This window comes from Thunnus albacares, chromosome 6, assembly GCF_914725855.1.
Source record: "Thunnus albacares chromosome 6, fThuAlb1.1, whole genome shotgun sequence".
NCBI classification, from domain to species: domain Eukaryota; kingdom Metazoa; phylum Chordata; class Actinopteri; order Scombriformes; family Scombridae; genus Thunnus; species Thunnus albacares.
The window spans coordinates 1210001-1237238 of NC_058111.1; the positions used below are offsets into that span (position 1 = coordinate 1210001).

The window sequence follows — 27238 nt, forward strand, 5'->3', positions numbered from 1 at the left end:
TGCTACTACGTGTTCGGAGACCTCTGCGGAGGTGAGGACAGTCGGGACATTTACACGTCTAAATCGACATACTGTTCAGTTCAATTTAATGACATTTTAATTATGTAGCGCCAAATCACAACAGAGGATATCTCAGGACACTTTTCACATAGAGCAGGTCTAGACCAGGTTCTGAACATTTAAATATCTGATTCATTCTGATATCAGCTTTTTATTTGAGCCGGTCCCGTCTGAAGCTGCAGTACCACTAACAACCACAAGATGGTGACAAAACACCCACAACTTTTCTCTTGAAATATCAACACATTCAGTATTTTTATGGTCTTAAAAGCTCATTTTATTAAAAGAAATTTAACAGGGGTTTTTTTTGTTCATACAAAATGTATTTGTATGACTGATTCACAGTTTAATGATTAATGATTGATAATTATTGATTCCTCCTGTCTGCAGATCTGGGCGTGATGTCTCTGCTGGATCATGACGCAGCCTCCAGTCGAGGAGGAACATCAGAACATGACCCGCTGGCTCCGGCTTCAGGCCCCTTGTGGCCCCCAGCCTTCCCCTACCAGTACCCCATCCCTCACCCCTACAGCTCGCCTCACCCCCTCCCCCAGCTGCCGGCCTGGGGGGGGGGAGCAGGAGGAGGAGGAGGAGGAGGAGGGAGTCAGCACAGTGAAGGTGACAGCACTGTTTCCTCTCTGCTTTCTGTTCTGATGATAATTAATCCAGCACACTTTATACATAATCACCAAAAACTACTTGTTTCCTAAAACATACATGAAATGTAATATCTCAAAAAATAGGAGTCATTGGAATTTTGCCCTTTGCCCAAAAAAACTCAACAATTTATCAAATGATTTCTTAAAGAGCTCAAAAAATACTTAAAAAACAAATTCTCAAAACGCAATTCTATTTAATTTTTCAAGAAATTTCTTGATAATATTTATCATTTTCTGGTTAAATAAGATAATAATATATAATAATATAAAATATAATATGATAATGTTCTTATAACACTGTAACTGACGTTGTATTGTATTGACGTTGATCTGATCGTGTTTTTATTGAACAGGAAGTCGCAGCAGTGGATCAAACTGTAGTGATGATCAGAAGGAGGGAGGAGGAGAACGCAGCCAATCAGAGCCAACCAAACTGGAAGTAAATGCTCCTTCCGGCGACGACACCACCGGACGACCGCCGTCCTCCTCCTCTGGTCTCCATGGTAACAAAGACTCCCCCTCGCCGCCTCCGGGTCAGGGTCGCGACCTTTCTTCAGTCCCGCCTGAAGTCTCCGCCTCCAGACAGTCCTTCCGCCTGGCCATGGGAAACCCCGGCGACTTCTTTGTCGATGTCATGTGACCGACGTGTTGATGATGTCATGTCCGGTGATGTCACAGTGGGGGTGTGGATATTTAAAAAGTTGTATTTGTACTTTGGAAAAAGCAGAAATTTGTACCGTTCTCTGACAGAAGAATCATATTTAAGGAAAGTGAAGTGAATGGAGAGAATAAGAGAAGAAAACCTGTTTGAACTCATCTTCCTATGAAAACAGACGAGGAGGATTCGTTTTTATTGGTTGTTTTTGGGGGTTAAAATAAGACCAGTTTGGTCAGTTCTGTCCTGTTTCAGCTGAAAAACACCCAGAAGATCATTTAACAACAGTTATATCTGTTTTCAAAGACTCTTTGAACCATCAGGATCAGAAATATTCTGTCTGCTGCACCATGGAAAAGTTTTTTAACCCTTTTTATAAACTGTGACTCAGTTCTCAGACCAAAAATGGCAGCTGGAAATGACAAATATTCAATTAGCACGACACAAAATATAAAATAATGGTAACCCGATATATACTGCAGGTCTTCACTGTGTAAAAAGTAGTATAAAGAGTGAGCTGATGATGTCACTGATGATGTCACTTGAGTCAGCGTCAGTTGGGACGTTTGAGCATTTTTAGCATTTAAAAAGTAATGTTAGCATAACTGCTGGAGGCTAGCAGCTCCGCTACTAAGAGAACACAGGCGACATTAGATATTACTAATGAAAACATTAATGATGTCTCTGTTCTGTTCAAGAGTCCCCGTAAACCACATTAGTGAGCCAGCAGGTACTTTTACGAGGACCTGAAACTTGAGGCCTTTACACCAACACAGCGACGAGGATCAACGACACGAAATTGCGAAATAATCGCCTGCGAATAGTTCGCATCAAAACTATTCACACCGGCAGCGATACGTATTTGCGACGGCTCGTTCTGCCGTCAGTCGGTTTGTCCGGCGGCTGCTTCTGTGGACGGAGACGCTGAACGCAGGTCGGAGCCGTCGTGGATCGAGCGGATATAACGCTCTCCTCTTCATCATCAATGGAGGATGTTGACATCATCCTCCAGTGATGATGATGATGATGATGATCTCCGACCTGCGTTCAGCCGCCTGTCAGCTGCAGCTCCTGAGAGGACAAACTGCCTTCAGCAGGCTGACGGACAGCAGGAAGTTACTGAACCTAAACACGGGAAGAAATCCAGTGTTTGTATTTATAAATACACGGTGATGATGCACATGATACATGATCCATCAATGTATTGATTCATGTTCACAGTGAGTGAACCTACCTGTCTGCCTGCAGCTGATCAATCAATATAGATACGGTCAATAAGTTCAAACACACGCAGCAGGTTACTCAACGCCCCACACGGGCCGTCGCAACAAACAGCCGTCTGTGCAGATTACACTTCCTGATTGGTTGATGCTCTTATTCGCCGTGTGAGAAGTCAGAAAAATGTCCTCACGACACAAACAACAGTCTGAAAAGATATTTTGACGTCCACTTTGTAAAGGCCTTTAAACATCGTTCGTTTTATTATTTACACCCGTGATTCTCCTCCTGTAACACATCTCCCCCACCCTCCCGTTGATAGTCCAGTTGCATCGTGGGTAATGTAGGCGTCAGGTATCTCTGGTTCTGCTGCATTGATTTAATTTCTCTTTAAACTGTTCGTCACCGAGTCTGATGATGTCACAGGAGTGAAAAAATGAATCTGTTAAAATCTCAAAAATGAACTTGTGAATTAGGGTTTTATTGACTGAATAACTGGTTTCCAGTGTTTTATTATTTATTTTATTGGTCAGGATCGTTAGCTCGAAGAGTTTTTACCTCTTTTTTATTGTGATTGCAACTTTACTCCATATAAAGTTTTTTATTTGTTTGTCATTTTTTTAGTCAGTTGTTTATAAAACGGTTCGTCTTTCTTTAATAAACATGCTGAACGTCACTTCCTGTTATCATCTTTGTTTGGATTAAGAAACAGAATCACAGCTTGCAAATCTTTTTTATCGTGCAGCAGATGTAATATTTTATAACGACAAAAAGAGACTTTAATGAGAAGAGCTGATCACATGACTGGCGGTGGGTGGAGTCAAACACTGTTAATGTATTTTTTTTCCTCTTTTCATCCAGACTTCTGTGTTAAATCACTCTGTGCACAAAACAACTTCTTCCTGTCCAGCACACATTTAATAAACTGTACACATGTAGAAAAGATGGAGAATCATAAACGTCTCCGTCTGTATAAAGTTTGATGATAAACAACCAGATTGTTGTTTTTATTTATGAACATAGTTTTATTTTGACGTCTGTCTCGACTCTTTTTAAAATGAGAAAAACACTCAAATAAAAATGTCTAAAATTACTTTTTTATGTTGACTTTTCTTTTGTCACGTTTGCAAACATGAAACATTTAAAACTATAAAGCAGGTTAGATGATGATCAGATGGAGGTCAGGAGTGTGTTTTATATATATAATATAATCAGACCTGTTTAGTGTGTATGAAGCTAAACGCTGAACACTAGAGCAGCGTTCGCAGTCACAACTTTACTGAAGGTTGTAAAAACAAAAATACAGGTTTAAAATGTTGTTTTATACGGAGCCACGGAGAAAAACAATATAATATATATAAGTTTTAATGAGCTGGATGACGTGTTTGTTATAAATCTCACATGTTAGATAAAAATCAAACCTTATTAAATCCACAGTGAGAATTAATCAACTGAAAACATGACTCGACTTTTCTTTTTTTTTTATCAATGAGACTATTTAAGAACTTTTTTTGGGGCGGTATTAAACGTGTAGCCCCCCCCCCCCCCCCCCCCCCCCCCCCCCCAGCTTACTGAGGGGTCGTTTCATGTATGTATAAGGAGAATACATCCATTAATAAATCCACAGGTAGTCGGTGTGTGTAAGCTGCTGATGTCAGCGGACAGACTGCTGAGTCTGACGGAGAGGAACTTATCGGCTCAGAGACACACACAGCTGATCACATGATGATGTAACGATCACATGATGCCATAATAATATAAACAAGATGCTAAACACACTCAGGATGAATGAAACTGTCATTTTAAAGGAAAACTGAGCATCTTGTGACGTCAGATTCACACACGATGAAAGAAAATTAAACTTTTTAAATAACTTTGGTCGGGACGCAGCGTGCAGTCATACATGGAGCAAAGTCTGTTGTTTGTTGTTTGTTTATACAAACAAAAATCAATAGAATATAAATCAGAAAAATGCAGAAAACATGTGTCAACATCTGTCCAGAGTCTTTATAACAAAATAACAAAACAAACAACAAACAGCTCATCACAGGTCAAAGGTCAAACATGATGACAGCAGAAATCAATACATAACTTCACAAAGTTAATGTGAGACACTGAAACTCAGTTCAATTATTGTTTATTTGTATTAAATTCCAAACTAGATCAGAACTTATTATTACAGAAAAATTAAAAATAAGAAAACTGAACACCATCGTTTATTTTGTTGTCTTGTCATTTCATTTATTTCTTCATTAAATATCTTATTTTCATCTGAAAAAACAACTTGTGGACAAACTTTCTGTCATATTTTATCTCATATCTGAAAAATGTGAAATTCAAAAAAGAGTAAAAGTTTTGTTATAAAAAATATTATTTAAAGGATTTTTAAAGACATAATTTTGGCTCATTGTAGATAAATGAAATGCTGTTTTTGTTTGTTTGTTTGTTCGTTTGTTTGTGGAATAATGAAATATAGTTTCTACAGTTTAATGAAATGGAAAATAACAATAAAAATGATCTGAGGATCTTCTTCATATTTCAAAAACAAACAGCTGAATCTCTGAAATGTCTTGTTTGCTTTATTCTTTCACCTCAGTAACTACGTACATTTACTGAAGTACTGAAGTACAGTATTTGAGGTACTTGTACTGTACTTGAGTATTTCCATGTGATGCTACTTTCTACATTTCAGAAAAACCACCAAATAGTGATTTTTCCCTCTAAACTTCTCACATGCTTTCATTTCAATAAATGTTCAAATGATCCAATATTTCAGCAAAAATCAAAGATTAGAGAAAAAGTCCAAAAACTGAAAACAGATTTGTGTATCAGAACTTTGTTTTTTCTTCTTTCCTCTCCCATTAATCATCTCACCACCCCTCAGATTTATCTGCTGACCCTTTGGAGGGGCCCGACCCCTAGGTTGGGAACCACTGGACTAAACTAGCTAACTGTATATAAAGTAGTGTAAACTAGCTCCACCTCCAGCAGCTACAACAGTAACATGCTGCTCTAACACTGATGCTTCACTATTAATAATCTAATGATGTCATATATAATAATATATCAGTCAGAGGGACCAAACCACTACTTTTACTGCAATACTTTAACTACATCAAGCTCATAATACTTATGTACTTTTACTGCAATACTTTAACTACATCAAGCTCATAATACTTATGTACTTTTACTGCAATACTTTAACTACATCAAGCTCATAATACTTATGTACTTTTACTGCAATACTTTAACTACATCAAGCTCATAATACTTATGTACTTTTACTGCAATACTTTAACTACATCAAGCTCATAATACTTATGTACTTTTACTGCAATACTTTCACATTTCAAGTGTCTATGAGTTGTTAACGTTTCCTCTCAGTTGGAGGCCAAAAGAGGTAAAACTCTCCAATATTTCACAAAAATGCAAAGATTAAAGAAAAGGTCTGAAAGCCAGTTTATCATCTCCTTCAGATTATTCTGCTTCACCTCCAGCAGCCACAACAACAACATGCTGCTTATGTACTTTCTTAAATCTGTTGAATATATCAGTCGCAGCCTAATTTTCCTGCAAAACAAATACTTTTACTTTAGTACTTTAAGTAAATTTAGCTGCTAATTCTTTTATTCTGATTTTTCATGCAGGACTTTAACTTGTAATGGAGTATTTTTCCGTTGCTGTATTGGACATGTACTGGGAGAACACGTCTTCCAGTGCGGCTGCAGGATTATCTGTGTGTGTAATGAGCAGCATGCTGACCAGGCTGAGTGTGTGTAGATTATAAAAGCAGCTCTGTCTGTCCGATCAGCTGTTAGAACGCCGCTGTCATCCTCCAGCTGAACACACACACACACACACACACACACCGCTGCTGCTACAGGTCAGTCTGCTTCTTCTTCTACTGTCACATGTTTGTAGTTAGTTAGTCTTCAGGTGAACAAACATCACTCAGATCAGTTTTGTTCATGGAAAGAAAAGTCTGATCTTATAATTAAGTGATGCAGTATTTATATTTGTTAACATGTTGCGAATGTTTATATACGTGCAGCTGTTACATCATGATATCCTGCTGTTTATGTTCATATTTGATACTGTAATAATTACATAAACTCAGCATTATACAGCAAAATGTTGTGTAAAAGTCATTAAAAACAGTCTAGTTCCAGTTCTAACATGTTAAGCATATTTTTCTGATGATGGTTATTATTCTGTGTTTTGTCTGTTACAGTTATTGAGATGTTAAAGTAATATTTCTGAATGGCCGTCTATGGGAGTGCACTTTTAGTCATCAGTATCTCAAACACTACACATGTGAAAGTAATCATACGTGGTTCATAGATGCCCCACGGAGACGTGCTCAACATATTACCATCTTTTATGGAAAACGCCACCATGTGGTCAGTTACGACTTTTACTTCCTCTGGATAGTCAAGTTTGATCGTCTTCTTGGCGCCGTGACCGAGAAGACGATCATTAAACCATCCAATCGGTAGTAGCGACGGGCGGTGTGCACAAAGGGCAGGGACTTAATCAACGCGAGCTTATGACCCGCGCTTACTGGGAATTCCTCGTTCATGGGAAATAATTGCAATCCCCAATCCCTGTCATGAGTGGGGTTCAGCGGGTTACCAACGCCTGCAGCGCGTGCAGCCCCGGACATCTAAGGGCATCACAGACCTGTTATTGCTCAATCTCGTGTGGCTGAACGCCACTTGTCCCTCTAAGAAGTTGGACGCCGACCGCACGGGGCCGCGTAACTAGTTAGCATGCTGGAGTCTCGGAATTAACCAGACAAATCGCCCCACCAACTAAGAACGGCCATGCACCACCACCCACAGAATCGAGAAAGAGCTATCAATCTATCAATCCCCCCCCCCCCCTCCCCCATCCTCCCCCTTCCCCTCTCTCTTTCTCTCTCTCAACCCAACCGGTCAAAGCAGATGGCCGCCCACCAAGAGCCGGGGTCTGCTTGAGGTTTCTACCCGTTAAAGGGGAGTTTTTCCTTACCGCTGTCGCCAAGTGCTTGCTCATGGGGGAACTGTTGGGTCTCTGTAAATTAAAGAGTACGGTCTTGACCTGCTCTATGTGAAAAGTGCCTTGAGATGACTTCTGTTGTGATTTGGCGCTATATAAATAAAGATTGATTGATTGATTGATTGATTGATTGATTGATTGATATTAAGTGTTTTATGTTTTGGCAAATAAGTCATGAAATGTGAGATTTTTGCTTCTTTTTGTTCATATTTGATCCAGTCTTCATTAAACGGGAACATATTTAGATGACTCTGAACAAAACGTAGGCATTCGTTTTTGTATATCGCTCAGCGTTTGTCTATGATTGGTTACCAAGTTTGAAGGCGTGGCTTAATGCACTTAACGAGTCATAACTTTTAAATGCATCACACAATTAAAACCAGATTTGGGAATGTTGTACAGATGGGGTTATTAACCAACTGGGGGCGCTACAGTAATGATATAACTTGACATTTCTACAAATCTGCTGTCAGTAATAAACTGAAACTTGGTTCCAAGGATCTTCCTGAGCATGTGGACGACATATTGAAACACCTTGTGGCCAGTTATAGAGCACTTTGTGTTTTGGCGAGTAACTTATGAACTGTGAGATATTTCATGCAGATATTTGGTAGACACCTCCCCTCTGAGTGTGTACTCAACATACTGAAAGGTGTCGCTGTTGCAGATATTCTAGTCTATATTTTTCTTTATGTCAACGAGTCTCATGTGCAAACCAACAACATGTTAGTCCGTCTCTCAATACTGTCCTCCTTCTCTACTGTGTCAAACCCATCGATTCCTACTGAAACACACATGTATGGTTTTGTTTTTAAAGTAGACCTTCAAGCAGGTACATCAGGGTCCAAACACCCAACACAACTCAGAACCGAAGGCTAGTTTAGCTCCACTCCTGCTAGTTTCAATAATTACTGTATGTAAAGTTTTAGCTGGGGTGGATTTTGAAGTATATGTCTGGTATTCTGTATTTTTGTTGTAAACAAATCCCATGTGCAGACTCAAACCAACAGTTTCCTCTTTCTCTGCTCTGTCTGTGGCTCTCAGCTCCAAGCACATTGGTTCCTACTGAAGATCTTTAAAAACGCTTCACAAATATATAGTCTATATATGTTTAAAGAGGGCTCGGTAACAGCTGGCCACTGTGGGGTTTTAACAGACAAACAGGAGGAATCGACTATAACGGCAAACTGTTGTGGGAAAGAATTAAATAGAGAACTTGCAGATCTAATAAACTAATAGCACATTTTAGTTGAAAATGAAAATTGAAAAAAAAATACGTTTTCCAATTGTCAAAAAGAGAAATAGTCACAGAATTTCAGCAAGTACAATATCTAACATCATTTAGATTATTTTGATGTTATACATTTTTGTTTGTTTAAAAAAAGAGAAAATCAGAGAAAAAATGTTTGTTGATCTCAGTGTCCAGAGTTCAGATCTACTATAATTAAATGACTCTACATGTAATTTATGTATCATGACGGTTATTTTTTTTTAGAGTGGGACAGATATCTGTGTCAGGATAAAACAGACCAACAAAACGGTTTAATTTTTAATTATTTAATGATTTTTTTTTGTTGAAATTGTGTCCTTGTCGTCTACTCCGTGCTGCAGGTTGTGACATCGATAAGTCATCATGAGTCCGAAACGTGTTGTGTTTAAGAAAGTCTCCCGCGACAAGTCGGTAAGTTTTCCTGCAGTACGACACAAACAGTCCTGTGGTCGTAGTAATTTTACGGTGATGATAACAAGAGAAGTAAGAACCTTTGAGCAAGGCATTGACCCCTCCCCCCCCATGTGTTTCAGGTGGCCGTCTACATGGCCAAGAGAGACTTCGTGGATCACTGTGACTACGTGGATCCAGTCGGTGAGTTTGATGATGAAACATGAAACTGACATCCAGACAAACATTAGAAACTTATGTTGTTGATTTTTGTTTGTGTCTCTCTCAGATGGAGTTATTGTGATCGATCCGGTGCAGCTCAAAGGAAAGAAAGGTCAGTATGTGTGACCTTTGACCTTTCTACATTCTCTGTTGTATCTATAAACATTAGTGTAGTCAGCAGCACTGTCAACCACACGATGAAGGCCCAACATCTACCTCTGATATACAAGATAAGCAAAAGAATGTCATGACAATTGATAATAAACTTTATTTATAAAACTTAAAGTTAAAACAATTATTATTATACATATTACGGCACAATAAATAACCGGTAAATAACAGCAGTAGTTACAGTAGTTTTGAAAGTGGAACACAATCATGAGACATTATGGAAACAATCGAACATGAATGATATATTTATTTTACATTTTCAGGATGATCACGTTCTGTTACATTAATTTAACTGATGTTTTCATCTTGTGTTCATGTTGCTCTTCAGAAAAACTGACTTATTTTGTCCTCTGGCTCTCATCCTTCACAATCATCTTCTCGTCTGTCATTCTTTGCAGACGATGTTCAACTTTATATCTCAGTAATGTCACCAAACTAAAGCTGCTGCCCTGTATGTATGTTTGACAAATAAAATCAAATAGTGTATTTTTAAATAACTTTATTTATTAACCAGAGCAGGAGAATGACAGACACATTTTTTTACACATACACAGCAGTCCTGTAGTCAAATTATAAGTCAGGTTATTATAACAAATAGATCACATAAGTAATACCCATAAATAAATAAATAAATGAATGAATGAATTAATAGATAGATAAATAAATGTGCTTTACAGTGTTTTACTGAAGAGCAGCAGTTTTTTGTGATTTTGGAGGGATTCATAAAAGTTTTCCATATGAACTGAAAAAAGTGAAATGGTAACATATTATTATATTTATTATATTATTATTATTATTTTACAGGTTCCTTGAATTTATCATAAAAATAAAAATGATAAAATATATTAAATGGTTAATTTTAGGACATTTTACAGACAAGATGGTGCAATATGGTACAAATTATTTTAAAAAATGGAAAAAAGGTGTTTAGTTGGTTTGGTTGGTTAGTACTCACTCAATATGTATTTAGGTTCACATGTCGTTCTTAATTTGCAAAATTATTATTAAATTAGACCCTGAACAATTCTTTCACTGACATAAAAAATGTACTTTTCTGTGTGTAGTTCTGTGTCAAACAACATATTAGCATTTTAGGTTGTTCCTTAAAAAAATTAAACCAACTCAACACTTTTTTCAGTTTTTTCTAATAATTTGTACCAAATTTCACCGTCCTTTCTGTTAAATGTCATAAAGATAAAACATTAAAGGTCCCGTAAAATAAAGCATGAATGTGATATCTCCACAGCAGACAGAGAGGTTTTATACAGTCATCGATCATCTGTTTCTGGTTTTAACAGATAAAAATAAAACCACGTGTTCTGCCAACTAAACGTGTCTGTATTTACAGATAGAAGTTGTAACTCTATAAAAAGACTTGAACACACCCTCCAGTGGCTGTTAGTGGTACTGCACCTCCTGTTAGCATGTATTACACCTCATATGACCTCCGCTTGTGTCCTCAGTGTACGTGATGCTGTCGTGTACATTTCGGTACGGCCGTCAGGACATGGATGTGATGGGCGTGGCCTTCAGGAGGGACCTGTTCCTGGTGACTCGGCAGGTTTACCCCGAGCTGCAGGACAAAGAGAAGCTGACCCACACCAAGATCCAGGAGAAACTGCTGCGAAAGCTTGGAGACAACGCCTTCCCCTTCTTCTTTGAGGTGAGGCAGTAGTTCTCCTGGAGGATCCTCCAGTTGGACGTGTCTGGAAAACCTCCACAGGGAGGCGTCCTGATCAGATGCTGACTCCTCTCGATATAAAGGAGCAGAGATTCTCCCTCTGAGTCTCTGATAGACTCAGGATCAGACTTACTGTGGTGTTTGAGTCTGTTTCTCAGGTGCAGATGTGACTCATTCTGCTGCAAACACATGCAAGGTGTTCATCAAACAGATGTTACAGCTGGAGTCGCAATCTGCAACTCATTTGTGACTACAGTGCGTCTCTCCTTGTATTTAAGTTTATTAATATAGAACATTTAATACAGGAACATTTTAAATGCTTTACATGTCGTCCAAACACCTCCACTGAATAAACTGCAGCTCCAACAGATCGTGCCTTAACTAGCCAGCATCGACCTAATTAACAAGGTACTTCAATTTACTGTTTAATCCATAAAATCAATCATGCAATCAATTGGCTTGATCCAGTTGCAGCTTAGCTTTCCTTCTTTTAACTTCATATGCAGCATCCTCAGTACCTTTGACTGGGTCCTCATCCATGCAAAAGGGTTTTATCTGCATGTTAATCCTTTCTTCAATCATGAGCCAAGTTTTTTGACTGACATGTAGCAGCAATCTTCTCTTGGCTCTTACAAAGAGGAGTAAAATTAAAAGAGGAAAGATGCAAGTAAAAGTAAAATACATCAAATTAGATAAAAAAAATAATAAAATGATGAAGTGCAGCTCCAAAGTGTGATTTAGATTTTGTTTGTAGTGTGAGATCTTCAGGTAGTTTGTTCCAGGTGAGAGCAGCTTATCATCACAGCCTGTTTATAAAGATGGACGTAACCATGTCAGCCTCATCCTCACAGCATCAACCCTCATGATTTTAATGACTTAATGACCTTATTCGCATTTTATTTATGTTTTTATCAGTCAGTGATCAGTAAGTGATTTCTCGCAAATGGTTTTTTAGATTTGGTGAAAAAGTCTCTCCTCTATATCCACCTGTTTTAAAATAAGTTTCTGTTTGTGTTTCAGTTTCCTGACAACCTGCCGTGTTCTGTGGCTCTGCAGCCTGGACCGTCTGACGTAGGAAAAGTAAGTTCAACATCACACAAGCTTCATTTCAAACAAGGAAAATAAATATTTTATCACTTACAGAAGCTCACTGAGATTACTGCTACATGCTTTTAGACCAACTGACCACAACATCATGGATGTGCCCTCTTTACTTTGCAGCCTGGGTTTAACTAATTTTCTATCATTCAGTGGACAGAAATGTTTTCATCCAGATGGATTACGAGTCTTTAAAGATTCTGAAAATAACAGAACAGCAGGAAGTGATTTTGAATGACCTCCTTGGTTTTTCAAACATTGTCAGTTAATTATCTTTTAGAGAAAGTGATGTTATCTCTGTGACTGAATGTATGCTGACACATGAGAAGAGCACACTGAGGCTGGTTCTGATACGTAAATTTAATCTAACACTAACCTTCAGTTAAATGTGGAACATGGATTGATGTAAAAGATCTGTTTTGAGTTTTGTTTAACACATAAACCTGCAGATGGAACAGATCCTGTTGGTGGATCCTCTGTGTGTTTATATATTTGATTAATATGGATCCTGTTCATGATTCATGTCTTTCTGTTCCTGACAGAAATGTGCGGTGGAGTTTGAGGTGAAGGCGTTCTGTGCTGAGAATCAGGACGAGAAGATCGACAAACAGTGAGTTTATTAGAAAAACAGCTTAACCTTCAAACAAGGACAAACTGTTATATTGATTAGTTGTGTGTTTATATTTGATGTGTTTTCTCTGCAGGAGTTCAGTTCGTCTCTCCATCCGTAAGGTCCAGTTCAGTCCAGAGAACAGTCAGGTGGTTCCAGTAGCCGAAACCACCTTTGAGTTCCTGATGTCTGAAAAACCTCTGCACATCAAACTCAGCCTGCCCAAAGAGGTCAGACAGCAAACCTCCAGATCTGACACATACAGCCCCCACAGAGATTAATTAACTTAATGATTTGTAGACCAATACATGGAATGGAAACACTTTTACAATGTTGTATAATTAGGGCCCGACCCCTAGGTTGGGAACCACTGGACTAAACTAGCTAACTGTATATAAAGTAGTGTAAACTAGCTCCACCTCCAGCAGCTACAACAGTAACATGCTGCTCTAACACTGATGCTTCACTATTAATAATCTAATGATGTCATATATAATCTTGGCTCAGACTCATTATAAATGCTGAGCACCAGATTTTCCACTGTTTAAGTTCTTGGAGCTGTTTTGATAATTAGTATGAAAGTTGGTTCCAGCTGATGTGTGAAGACAGAAAATCTACACTTGAAACAGTCAAACATCACCATCCATTCATCCGTCTGTCTGTCTGCAGACGTTTTACCACGGCGAGCCGGTCAAAGCCAACGTTGAGATCACCAACTCATCCAGCAGGAACATCAAAGACATCAGTGTGTCAGGTAACATCGTACCTGTTGTTTCTAACATGTGACTTCTCTGTGGTAGGTTGTTTTTATGACAGTTGGTTTCTACATACATGACAAACTAGTTTTGATTTATACTTCAGTTTTTGACCTTCTTGTTTTGCTCTGTAGAGAGTTTTTCATGTTGTATTTTTGTGATTTAACGTCTTTCTGTCTGTCTGCAGTTGAACAGGTGACCAACGTTGTTCTGTACTCTAATGACAAGTACGTCAAATCAGTGGCCAAAGAAGAGATTGGGTGAGTTTGGTTTTTAGTATTTAAACCTTTTCTCTCTCTTTCTGTCTGTTCTTGGTGTCTTTGTTTTTTTTTAATTAACGTTCAGCTTGTGTTTCTCCAGAGAGACATTTATTTTGAAAAAGACCTGTTCACAAAAAGGGAAATACAACTGACATGACCTGATGACTGAATCTAATTTGGATGTTTTTGGATAAATTCTAAAATTCTCTCTTTTTCCTCAAAGGAGAGCACAAGACACATGATTGACAGAGCAGGGCCTTGTTTCCCAAAAACATCTTCAGGCTTAAATGATCATAAAATCTTACGAATATTCTTATTCTTCTTATCGTATCTCCCAAAAGCATCGTAACTGAGGACTCATACAAATGATCGTTGGAGGTTTAGAGCATCATAAGAAGCTGCAGAATGAACCAAAAACTACGTTTTAATGTTATTGTTCATTTTTCAGTCTATACTTTTTTCATGAACACATGAAATGATGACAGACTGACATTCACAAGAGATGACTGCATATAGAATATGATCTTTAGAGTGACGTTAAGAAGCTCTGAAGTGCTGCTCTGGGAAGTGTGTAGAAATTTCACCGTATTTATAGAAACACACTTAAGTCTTCAGATAGGTGGCCCAGATCTGTGTGAAGAAGTAAAGCAGTGAGAATTTAGAGTTTACTTTGTGTTTGTGTCCAGTGACTCTGTGCCCTCTGGGACCAGTCTGAAGAAGGAGTACACTCTGCATCCTCTGCTGGCTCACAACAAAGACAGGAGAGGACTCGCTCTGGATGGACGACTCAAACATGAAGACACCAACCTGGCTTCATCCAGCATGTGAGACACTCTGAGACACACTGAGACACTCTGAGACACACTGAGACACACTGAGACACTCTGAGACTCTCTGGGACACACTGAGACTTTTTGAGACACACTCAGACTCTCTAATGATGATCGTGGAACTCTGACAAATAGATCTCTAACTGTCTGTCTCTTCGTCTGTCCGTCAGTGTGAAGGAGGAGGTGCTGAAGGAGGTTCAGGGGATTCTGGTCTCCTATAAGGTCGTGGTGAGGATGATTGCATCTGGGTAAGTCTGAAACACTTGGCATGCTGGGAAGTCGGCTGACAGCCTTCCTGCTCTCTGACATAAATCATCCTGAGATAAATATTAATGTTCTTATTTATAGTCAGAGTGTTTCCTGATAAAAAAAAGACTGTTTCATACGTGGAATATGTGACATTTCTGCTTCTTCTCTGTTAGAATGAAGCTTTTCTTAATTGTCCTCATTCAGACATGAAAGGATATTTATGGAAAGAAATGACTTTTTTTTACAATAAACATCTGGAATGATGAAGGCACTATGATAGGGTAATAGGAAATGTAAAGAGACACTAAAGCTTTCTGAGAAAGCAGTGCTGAGTTCAATGCGATAAGGAAGAATCAGTAAATACAAAATCCAATCACGTGTTATTTTTCAGACAGGCAGCTGTAAATTCAGGCAGGTGAGATCCTGCTGGGACTGAGCTGTAATGAGGCAGTGAAACAGAAACCTGTGGAAACTGGAAAGTCTGACACATCACTGCTACATAACTCAGCAGAAAATAATATTTTCCAGAAACTAAACACAGCCGAGCTTCTGAAGAGGAAATTCTAATGAGTCAACTAATCGTCTGTCTCTGTTCTCTGTGTTTCTGTTCACACCAACAGGACGGTGGGATCCAGGTACGTTTCACCAAAATCTGCTCACACACACACTCTGAGTCTCTGTAAACAGAAATACATGCTGAAATAGTTCAGCTGTGGAGCTACATGTGTGTTTGTTTTATTTACAGTGAGGTCTCTCTGGAGCTTCCCTTCAGACTGATGCATTCTAAACCTGATCCAGGTACATCCTCCATCTTCCTCCTCATATTAAAGTTCCTCTGTGTTAATAAACAAAGTTTCTCTTCACATTCAGTGTTTCTCACTAAAACTCACATCAGCTTTCATGCAGCAACATTTCCTCCTCCTGAACCTCTCTGACTTTGATGTTTGTTTGAAAGAGTCAGATCCCCAAAAACTCTCTTAATGTCACAAAGTTTTTCTTGTGAAAGAAAAGAAATAAATGAGTGTCTACAGGTATTCCTCATGTTGTAGGGACTCGCCACATGAATCATTACATTATAGGATGAAGACTTGGTTTAAGGTTACAGTTAAGTCTCCAGGAAATGAATGTAAGCCATTGTGTGTCCTTTGAAGTGATGGAAACATGACTGTGAGTGTGTGTGTGGAGTTAATCTGTGTTGATAATCTGTATGTTAATCTGCAGGATGTGACACAGCTTGTAGTTTAGATGCAGTAAGAAGAGCAACTCACTGCTGTCAGCGAGACACAGCAAGCTGCTTAACACACACATGTTTGTACCTGTGAGGACCCTCAGTGACATCATCCATGTCCTCCATCAGCCCAAAATTAAACCTGTTAAGCCTCTATAACATATTTCTATAAGACTCCTCGGTCTGATCTATACAGTGTGTGATGTGTTTGACTCGTAGTGATGAACCTACAGAGACTCTGCAGCTCCTCTCGGCTTTACGGAGCTTTATAGTGAGTTTCAGCTCATTGTTTATCTGTCCGGCTGCAGCTTTACTGTTCTGGTTCACTCTCAGCGTCTCATAGCGTCGCTTTCAGAGAAAAAGCTGTAAAAAGCTGCTGTACACTACCTGCTAACGGACACAGTTAGCTGTAGACTAGCTGGTGAACATAGTGGAGCATTTAGCAGCTAAAGAGCCAGATATTTCCTTCAGGAGTTGGTAGAGAGCAGAAACAGCTAAAAGAGAAACACGACTCCACATGAATGATAATGTTGCTCCGTAACTGCTGGATGTGGAAACAAGCAACTGTTCAAGTTCAACATATCAATATCATCATACTTGTTTCTGATTAAATTTAACAGTTTTTTTTAATAATCTGGGCCAAACTGCATGACCCTCTCTGTAAAATGTCCTAAAAATTAACTGTTTGCAGGTATTTAACCTGCAAATTGCTCAGAATATTTCCAGCAAACTGGTGTGAAATTAAAGAGCCTGATAAATAAAGTGTCACCTTGAGTTCGTCCGTCATGTTCAGCTTTAATCTGAGTTGCAGGGAACTGATATTTATTCATGTAACTTGTTATTTTTCCTGAACAATAATTACTGATTTTTCTTGTCTCTTTTCCTGTCTGAACTCTGCATCTTCAGCCAAGGAGGGGTAAGATCATTTTATTTTATTATATAAAAGTCTATATCAGCAAACTGTAAAATAAAGTTATCAGCATTTTAAAAACATCTTTATCTTTAGTTTAAGTTTGTTCAAGGGTTTTTTAAAGATTCAGCAGCTGTTATCGACAGAAACGTGTTGGTGTTAAATAAAACCAGTTGTTCTGGAGGACAGAATAACAACAATCATAATAATAACAACAGCAGCAGCAGTAGCCAGAGAAGGATGCCATCAGGACTGTGAAGGACCGCGAAGACTCGGTCCAGAACCCAGGGTTTCCTGTGAGATGAGAAAGCACAAAAAAACTCCGGGGAAGAAGCAAAGTTAGTGACATGCATTGATGTTACATGAATGCATACAGATGGAGAGGAGGAGGAGGAGAGAGGAGCTCAGTGCATCATGGGAAGTCCCCCAGTAGTCTAGGCCTATAGCAGCATAACTAAGGGCTGATCCAAGGCGAGCCTGGTCGGCCCTAACTATAAGCTTTATCAAAAAGGAAAGTTTTAAGCCTACTCTTAAACATAGAGAGGGTGTCTGCACCCCGGACTGAATCTGGTAGATGGTTCCATAGAAGAGGAGCCTGATAGCTGAAGGCTCTGCCTCCCATTCTACTTTTAAAGACTGTAGGGACCACCAGTAAGCTGCATACTGGGAGCACAGTGTTCTAGTGGGATAATACGGTACTATGAGCTCTTCAAGATATGATGGTGCCTGACCATTAAGGGCTTTGTAAGTTAGGAGAAGGATTTTAAATTCTATTCTAGATTTTACAGGAAGCCAATGTAGCGAAGCTAAAATGGGAGAAATGTGATCTCTTTTTCTAGTTTTAGTCAGAACACGTGCAGCTGCATTCTGGACCAGCTGGAGAGTCTTTAGAGACTTGTTAGAGCAGCCTATTCATCCTCCATCTGCATCAGTCTCCAGCTCTTCCTCCGTATCAGCTGTTACCTGAGGATGCAGGTGGACGTCTCACATCCTGCAGCGTCCCGCTTTCACCTGTTTACACTCACGATGACACAACGTTGGCTGCAAATTTAAGAAGCAGCACATCAGATGCAGACAGATACGTGAGAAACTGAGAAAAACCAAATGCCCCAAATTCACATAACAGCTGATTATATGAAGAATAATCTCTTTATATGAACAAAAACTCTTTTAACTATGTTAACTGTCAGTATCAGGGTTTTATTCTTTCATGCGTTGATTCATGGAAGCTGTAATTATTTTAAAATATTCATTTTCTCTTCCAAAGCAGCAGAGAAGAGACCCTTAAAACAAAACCGTGTGAACTTCAATACAAGTATTAATATTCATCATCCTAAATTTACTGCACAGTGTCACGACTACTTTTTACACATAGAACACCTGAAAACACGCTGAGGAGGAAAATCACTGCAGTTCACCTTCAAAGAATCAACAATTACAGTTTTATCCTGATTGGTTCCCTGTACAGATCAATACTGAGTCAATATGGATCAATACTGAAAAAACTGTGATCCAACTCATTACAGACTTTGACTTAAAATTGTATTTTGATGGTTTTTTTTCTCAGATTTTGGAGAAATGTTTACTAATCGCCTCAAAAAGCCAGAAACAGCAGAATTGAATCTACTGACGACGTTTCTTTCTCTTTCTAACTCGATAACTGGCAGCTGAAGATTCAACCAAACACTGACTTTTCCTTTTTCAGACTGTTTTGTTCAAATACTTTTCAGGGTTGTGACGACAAAACAAAAAGCAAATGAAGAAAACTTTCACACGTTTGAAAACACTTGTGCAGCATTTAGAAGAAAACGCTGCAAAAACAGAAACACGCTGCAAGTTGTCGGGTTATGTGTGTTTTCTATGCTGTCGTATGTTGAGCTCTCAGGGCCACCGTAGTCTTAAGAAGTAAAATAATCCATTAATTCAGGAGCTTAAAGCAAATCTGTCTCTGTGTCCCTGCAGCGAGTCTGACGACATGGTGTTCGAGGAGTTTAAGCGAGTTTACCTGAAGGGGCTGATCGGAGACGACGACGAGTCTCCTACTGAGGCGTGAAGAAGAACTAAGACGTGTCTGCTCCTGCTGTCAGTCGCCATCACGGCTGAACAGAAACACAGTTTGACTTGTAGAAGATTCTCATCAGACTGCTGAAGAGTTTAATAACTTAAATAGATCGCTGTGGTTCATACCGAGGCTGCGATGAACTCTGCAGCCTGTAGGAGGCGACACTTAAGTCCAACACACATCAGACGTGTCGCTTCTTAAAAACTCACTTAAAAAAATCTCTAAATCTGATGATTCTTGGAGACATTCAGCTTCTATTTAGAACCACAAGAATCACAATGAAACCTGTGTTTTCTCACATTTATTGGACACAAAACAAACTGTGTTTAATAAACTGTTTCTGTCACATCTTCACATCAGCGAGCAGACAGTCAGTGTTCAGATTAATGTAGAAGCTTGTTAATCTGCCTTGTGATCAAATAAATGTCATAGTTAGACTTTAGATGCATTTTGAAACAACTTAAAGATAAAATATCATGTTTATAAATGTAAATCTGATGCGTTAAAGGCTTTTAGAGTTGATTTAATCTATCTCTGTCACTTCATTCATGACGTCGTAGTTAAACCTGTTTTTACTTATTTTTCTTTACAACATTTTATTCTGTCATTTATTGCATGTTTGTTTCAGGTAGACACACATAGAGGTCAGAGGTCAGAGGTCAGAGGTGGTTGGAACCTGCAGCCTCCTTCTGTCAAACTGTGATAAGTTTAAACTCTGATATTTTATGTATTAAACTGTATTAAAGTGTAAATAGTTACAGTCCTGTCTGATAAAGCTTCCTGGTCTGAAGTAAAACAAACTTTCTGTTGCCAACAATTTTGTGAATATTGTTTTTCAGACAAATGTGCTTATTTTGGAGTAAAAACAATTATCATTTCATGAACTATCAGCTCTCTGTCAATGACACTAAATGTGATTTTACGTGGGGTAAAGCATTTCTAATTCTTTCATTGGATTACCATCATTATGTGAAGCATGATAACCAGTTTTATCATAACGTGATGATTCAGAGCTGCTGAAGACTCGGTGACACAAACTGAGGATTTCTTTCCATGTTTTATTGGAGTTTTTCTTAGAAAGAACAAATAATATTCAGCTGGAGTGACAGAAAAACCACAAACCAAAAACAAACAAGAATATCAGGTGTTTAAAGTTTCTAATGACAAAACTGTTGGTCCTGTTATTTTATATAAACCTTTAAATCTGGTGTGTTTACAGTCAAACAGAGAACCAGCTCATCACCTTCTCAGACTGATGTTATTAAAACATAAAACTGTTCTGATTCAGTTTCCCAACACAGTTACAAACACACAAACACTCACCTAAACTCCAGCTTTCATGTCTCATTAACTTCAATCTAAAACAGTGAAAGAGTCCGTTTCTGTCTCCGCTGCAGGATCGATCAGCAGCTGAAAAACTGTTGATCTGAACCAGAACCTCCTGAAACACCCAGAGACTCGAGTCGTCTTTGTTCCATTGTTGGAGAACAGAGCAGACATACTTTTGGGAAACCCTGCCCAGCTGTAACAATGTGGATCTAAAGCGAGCTCGTATATCACTTAACACTGACGCTGTAGGATCAGTGTCAGGGGATCATCAGATGACAAAGACTCCAACAAACTTTAGAAATCACACCAGAGTCATACAAAGAGAGAGATGAGACGGATACAAAAGATTCACACCTGCTGACAAACACAAAAACAAGAAGCATCGCAGTGAAAAAACTAGCGAGACAATCAGTTCAGGAGTGAGAGACGTCCTCCTGATCTGCTTCGTTGTTACAAATAAACTAATCAGGACTCCAGATAGGAGCTCACTGTGGTGACTTAACTGTGTTTAAAATGTAAATACAAAGACACCAAGAAAATGAACATGAAAGGACAAACAGCAAAAACAAATAGAGCTACAACACTGAAGCAAAACAACAAATCTACAGATCTGAAATAAAATAGGATTAAACTTTTGTTACCGGCTCGACAGAAAACATTTCAGCTGAAACTAACAAACTGGTTAAAAGAGACTTTGGCAACTGAGGAGATTAACGTGCATTTGGCTTTAAACAGCAGTGTAGTGATGGAGAAATAAATACCACTTTCACACATAAATCCAGTGAAGGAAAATGTATTGTGCTCAACCTGAAACCAGTTCCCCAAATAAACCTCCAGATCTGTGGTTTGATCATGTGACTCCAGAACGACACGTAGCAGCGTTTGCTAATCTGGCGCCTCTATCAGCAGGAATCAGAAGGACGACATCATCTGTCTGTGTTTTATAAAACCTTTGAACACATCACTGTTAAACGATAATGATGTTTTATGATGTGACGGCGCTGTGGTTCAGGTCTGATTAGGTTTAGGGAAAGATGATGATTTGGGTTAAAATGATTTGTTAAGGTTAGAGGAACATGTGGTGGGTTCAAATGACTTCTTCTTAAAGTTAGGTCACCTTCGTCGTCACGGCTATAATAATAACCACGGGGTAAAGGTTAGGGGATGATCGTAGTTACGCTTTTTAAAAAACTGTCCCGACTTGCGGTTGGAAACAGGAAAAGAACAGCGTCTCCTGTTTGGTTAAAGCCTCCATCCACCTTCCTCCTCTGTACGTGCATTTTGTTGCTCTATATTACTATGACTGCTAGATAGCATCGGTCACTGAAACGTAAATATAGTATGTAGTTTTGGGCCACTGGCAATTATTGTGTTATTTTTCTCAGGAGGACAGTCTCTTTATTTAACCCATTCACACCCAGGTGAACATATGTTCTCCTCACTTTATTGCTTCTATGTGAAAGGGAACAGAAACTTTTATTGGTTTGGGGTAATTTTTGTATTCAAGGTCAGTACACAACATTTGGCTAGAGTAAATAGTTTACTGGTGACTGTCTCTCTTGTTGTCTTATCAACAGCTGTAACTTTGGTGGTTTGGACTAATCTAATCCTCAGAGTGTGTCTGTGCGATGACTGGTGCATATTTTTAAGAGTAGCATGTTACGGTGGTCTAAAATAATTTATTTTACACTGACACCTTCTACAGGTGACCAGAAGTGGTTTATTCATCGTTGAAGCTAATTGGATCCATTACCGGCAGGTGAAGTTGGGGTTGTGGGGGTGCTGGACCCGGGCAGGTTGCCCCAGCTGTATCCACCAGGAGGTGGGGTCATTGGGAGTATGGGGGCTCTGAGTAAGGCCATATCACATGTATCTGGGTGGAGCAAGTAGCCAGAGAAGGTACTGCTGCCCTCGCTGCCGGCGTACATGCCATTAGTGATCGAATCCTTCACCTGAATCCACACCCTGTCCCCCCGGGCCAGGTGGAGGATGACTGAATGCGAGGTGGTCCCTAACACTTTAGGGTCTGTCGTTTTGACAACTGGCATGAAATTATGAAAGAGCCCGACTTTGAGGACCCGCTCATGGACGGTGAGGTGGTAGCTGAAGACGTAGGTGCCGTTGATGGGGGCGGTGTAGAGGCCGGTGGAGGGGTCGTAGCTGCCCTGGATGTTGTAGAGAAGATGGGAGAAGACCACTGGAGCGTTGGGCGGCGGGAAACTGGATGTCAGTACTGCAGAGAAGGCTGACTGGATGCTGGGCATGCAGGGACCAGGAGGACCCATCATCCCCATTTGCCCCATGTCTCCTTTGTCCCCCTGTATCCCTTTCTGCCCTGCAGGCCCTGTCTGTCCCTGGTCCCCCTTGTCTCCCTTGCCCCCCCTCTGCCCTGGACTCCCATCTACTCCGTCTGTACAATTACACTTCCCCTGGGGCCCTGATTCTCCTTTCACACCCTTAGATCCAGGGGCACCAGGCTGACCCATATCACCCATGTCACCCTTAAGGCCTTTGGGCCCTAATGGTCCTTGGGTACCAGGCAGACCTCTGGGTCCTGCAGGGCCAGGCAGACCACGTGTTCCTGGGGGACCCTGGCTAGACTCACAGGCATATGGACAGACACCATCGTCTCCTTTAGGACCCTGATCCCCTGGGCGACCCTCCAAACCTTGCTCACCTTTATCACCTGCGGGACAACAAAGACCAGGTCAGGGACTGGAACTGAACACCTGATGGACCAATGACATGAAAGCACCTGATGTTTTGTTCCTCACCTTTGAAGCCTCTGTCTCCTTTGGGTCCTACAAACCCCTGAAGTCCCCGACATCCTTTCTCACCTTCGTCTCCTTTCTGTCCTGAAGGTCGAACACAGCGACACAGACAGAGACGACACCATCAGTAACAGCAGGGATACCAGCAGCAGTGGTGGCATTAGAGACGGGAGCAGCAGTAGTAAAATGAGGAATCAGGTCTGTGTTTTGAGAGCTGAAGCTTGTTACCTTTGACTCCGGGTCTGCCCACAAAACCTGGAGGACCTCTGAATCCCGTCAGCCCTCTTCTTCCAGGACTACCTGGACTACCTGACAAGGAGGAAGTGACACAGATAGTTACATAGGATGATTTATATTTTCTCATTTGGCAGATGCTTTAATCCAAAGTGACTTACAAGTGAGGCGAGACAATCAAGAGTTAGAGGACAGAGACTCCGAAAGAGCCATGCTACAAACTCTTAAGTACCTGACAAGGTACAAGTGCGATGAGAAAGTTTTTATAAATGTATCTGTTATATTTAGTATATAAAACTAAGGAATAACAGGAAGTAGACAAGTACATAGGAATCACCATAAGCAACAAGAAAGAAGTGCAGCAATCAACAACAACAACCTAATAAGGTTAAAGGGGCTCAAGTGTTGAGGTGTCATGGAAGAGTTTCAGGTGTTTCTTGAATGCACCAATCAAGTCAGCAGACTGTGGGGCTGTATCAGTAATTGCTGAATTATCTGTACAGTATTATCATTTAATAGATAATACTGTCAACAAAATGCTAAACCATGATGGACATAGTAGGTGTCGCCATCCTGGATCAGTGGTGCCTCCTTGAACCCGGACATTTCAGTCACTGAGAGTCTCATAAAATTAATTGTGAGAGAAATGTTGAAAATACAGTTTAGTTTCACCTCATTTATGATTTCTTTGCTTATAACAAACCTTATGACAATATACCAAATCCTTATTATCTGAATTATTTATAGTTGGTGCGTTTTTATTGTGTTTATGTTTCTTGTTTTTGTGTTTTTATGCTGCAAATAGAATTTCCTCTTGTGGGACGATTAAGATCTGAACTGAACTTTCACTATGAATTAAAGTTAACGACACACAGTAACGCTGCTGCAGCTGCAGACTGAGGTTACTGTACCTGGCAGTCCCCGGTCCCCGCGGTCTCCTTTGGGCCCCTCGGTGCTCTTGCAGTGTGTGCAGAGACAGAACCAGGGGATCTGGTCTGGGGGGACCGGCACCGGGGCCTGCAGCAGCATCTGGCAATACGCCTCCATTGCGCCGGCCGGCGGCTCTGTCATGTTGTCTCCGTCTGGGAAGAAACTGCCATCCATGGGGGGGTAGGGAAGGGTTGGAGGAGGATCGACGGGGGGTTCCCAACCGTCCGGGGAGAAGGGCTCTGGCATCGCCGTGGCGATGGAGAGGGAAACCGCCATCAGCAGGAAGTGAAGAAAGGTCATCATGGTCTGAAGAGAGAGAGAGAACTTTAAAACTGAAATACAAAACGTTTTAAAGGACCAGTCTGCTGTTCATTAGCTAAAATAATCACTTCACATTCCTGCAGATCGTTGTCCAATAAGTTCAGATTGATTTCTTTCCTTTGATGTCAGTTGATTTGTATGAAGACGATGACGATGATGATGATGATGATGATGATGATGAAGGTTATGTGCAACTCATAAAACTTTTGTGGCTTTGAAAATGCAGAAAAAAAATCTCTTTTTTTAATTTTAAGTCTAACTAACTCTGTAACTGTGCACTTAATATCATAAAACATCTGTAAAGATGCATAAAAGATGACAAATATTTTTGATTGATTTTGCTTTTTATAAGTAACAAAGAAAGAAAAAACAAAACGCTTATATAAAGATGAAATGAATCAATTCACACATATACATAAATACATAGTCACATCTCTCTCTAGTAGAAAAAACAATTCTATAATTCATATCACAAATACATAATTATTGATTTAATTCAATACTTTGTGGTTACTTTAAATGTCTCTGTATCCTTATGTTCCTGTTATTTATTATATATCTTATACATCATTTTAGACACATTTCCCAAAAAATCAAATTCTATTTAAAATTCAAAATTTCCAACAAGTCCTCCAGATTTAAAGAAAAAATAAATCATATAATTTTAATGAAAACCTCACAGTGGGTCTACAGGTGTTCTTAAAGGGCCAGTGTTCACTTATTAAAGGTTAATTACAACTAATGAAACTTTACCAAGAAAGGATAAATTACAGTGATGAATCAATTATTTTAAAAATACATTAAAACAGTAGTAATATTAAATAAATCAGAGCCAGAACAATTTTATTTATTGTACCTGTATGTTGTAAATATATCAGGATTATGAATTTTATAGATTTATAATCTCTCCTTCCTCTCATTTAATAAGAGTGTTATTATCATTATTATTCATTTGTGTATGAGTCACATTTTGAATAACAAATGTGTAAATTGTGTAAAACCATATTTATATATCTTTAAATTTCAATCTCTATTTTATACTTTACTGTACCTGCTTTTTTAGTTAATTTTACACTTTTAATGTATAATTTACAAATATTTAACATGTTTCTTTTTGCTCACATTTTCAGTCTGTCTTTATGTATCATTTTACAAATCATGTTTCATATTTGTAAATATATAATTAAATTAATTCCTTTTAAGATTGTTGAAATGTTCGTTTGCTTCAGTCGATTTAAAAGATGAAAGTCTGTCAGTGTTTCACTCACCGAGTCGTCGTTCAGTCTGAAGAGTTCTCGAACCTGCAACTGATCTGATCCGACAGACCAACAGCTGCTAATAAAACACCTGGACTCCGCCCACAGACACAGGTGTGTGTGTGTGTGTGTGTGTGTGTGTGTGTGTGTGTGTGTGTGTGTGTGTGTGTGTGTGTGTGTCTTTGTTGAGTAAGATCTAGGCCTGTGTTTTTGTGTTTCTGTGTTTTCTCTCTAATGTATAATGTGACCTCATTACAATAATACACACAGGTGTCACATCACAATGTACACACAGAAACACACACACACACACACACACACACACACACACACACACACACATGTTTAACACATCTGTGTATTCTGTTGTAATTGTTACATTTCTTACAGTAAATCTGTAACACAAAACATGTTAAATAAAACATTAAAGGTGCTGCTGTGTGTGACACACAAAACACTGACCGACCCTCATCATCATCATCATCATCATCATCATCATCATCATCAGGCGTCACTGCTTATGTGACAAAAGTAAAAGAACCTTTTACACAACAGTTTCTGTCGGAGACGTTTCGCTCCTCAAACACAAAAGAATCAACAGAACAGAGAACAGTAAAGAGGTCGACAGCAGTTTCTACTGCAGGTTATAAACACGCATCAACATGCATCAACACGCATCAACACGCGTGTTCTGAGCTGACAACAAGAGAGTAAAGTACATTTTTACATCTTGATATGTTCTGTAATGGAAGAAGTAGTCAGATCCTTTACTGCAGTAAAAGTACCAATACAGCAATGTAAAAAAATACTCCATTACAAGTAAAAGTCCCGCATGAAAAATCCTACTACAGTAAAAGTACATAAGTATTATGAGCTTGATGTAGTTAAAGTATTGCAGTAAAAGTACATAAGTATTATGAGCTTGATGTAGTTAAAGTATTGCAGTAAAAGTACATAAGTATTATGAGCTTGATGTAGTTAAAGTATTGCAGTAAAAGTACATAAGTATTATGAGCTTGATGTAGTTAAAGT

General features: G+C 39.2%; 3 protein-coding genes across 3 annotated transcripts in view; 2 read left to right on the forward strand and 1 right to left on the reverse strand.

Annotated features, from left to right (window-relative positions):
- The window catches only part of LOC122983760 (segment polarity protein dishevelled homolog DVL-3-like), a 37385-nt gene extending 33700 nt beyond the window's left edge, over nucleotides 1–3685 (forward strand). Inside the window, exons 14-16 of the mRNA XM_044353855.1 lie at nucleotides 1–31; nucleotides 451–678; nucleotides 1073–3685. The exon at nucleotides 1–31 is cut by the window's left edge and continues 137 nt beyond it. Coding sequence (XP_044209790.1) covers nucleotides 1–31; nucleotides 451–678; nucleotides 1073–1359 — 546 coding nt within the window. The 3' untranslated portion in view covers nucleotides 1360–3685. The remainder of the gene's footprint in view (nucleotides 32–450; nucleotides 679–1072) is intronic.
- A 2740-nt stretch (nucleotides 3686–6425) lies between these two features.
- LOC122983768 (S-arrestin-like) lies at nucleotides 6426–20179 on the forward strand. Its single transcript, XM_044353873.1, has 16 exons — nucleotides 6426–6475; nucleotides 9241–9310; nucleotides 9433–9493; nucleotides 9579–9623; nucleotides 11146–11345; nucleotides 12384–12443; nucleotides 13004–13071; nucleotides 13166–13301; nucleotides 13741–13825; nucleotides 14014–14086; nucleotides 14773–14910; nucleotides 15087–15164; nucleotides 15786–15800; nucleotides 15911–15963; nucleotides 17300–17309; nucleotides 19266–20179. The coding sequence occupies exons 2-16, from the start codon at nucleotides 9263–9265 to the stop codon at nucleotides 19354–19356; spliced, it is 1161 nt and encodes a 386-aa protein (XP_044209808.1). The 5' UTR covers nucleotides 6426–6475; nucleotides 9241–9262; the 3' UTR covers nucleotides 19357–20179.
- Nucleotides 20180–21692: 1513 nt separating this feature from the next.
- Nucleotides 21693–26333, reverse strand: LOC122983765 (inner ear-specific collagen-like). Its single transcript, XM_044353866.1, has 5 exons — nucleotides 26219–26333; nucleotides 24611–24935; nucleotides 23694–23774; nucleotides 23469–23549; nucleotides 21693–23380 (listed from the first exon to the last, which is right to left on the reverse strand). Exons 2-5 carry the CDS (start codon nucleotides 24930–24932, stop codon nucleotides 22431–22433), a joined length of 1434 nt encoding a protein of 477 aa, XP_044209801.1. The 5' UTR covers nucleotides 24933–24935; nucleotides 26219–26333; the 3' UTR covers nucleotides 21693–22430.
- Nucleotides 26334–27238: the final 905 nt, after the last annotated feature.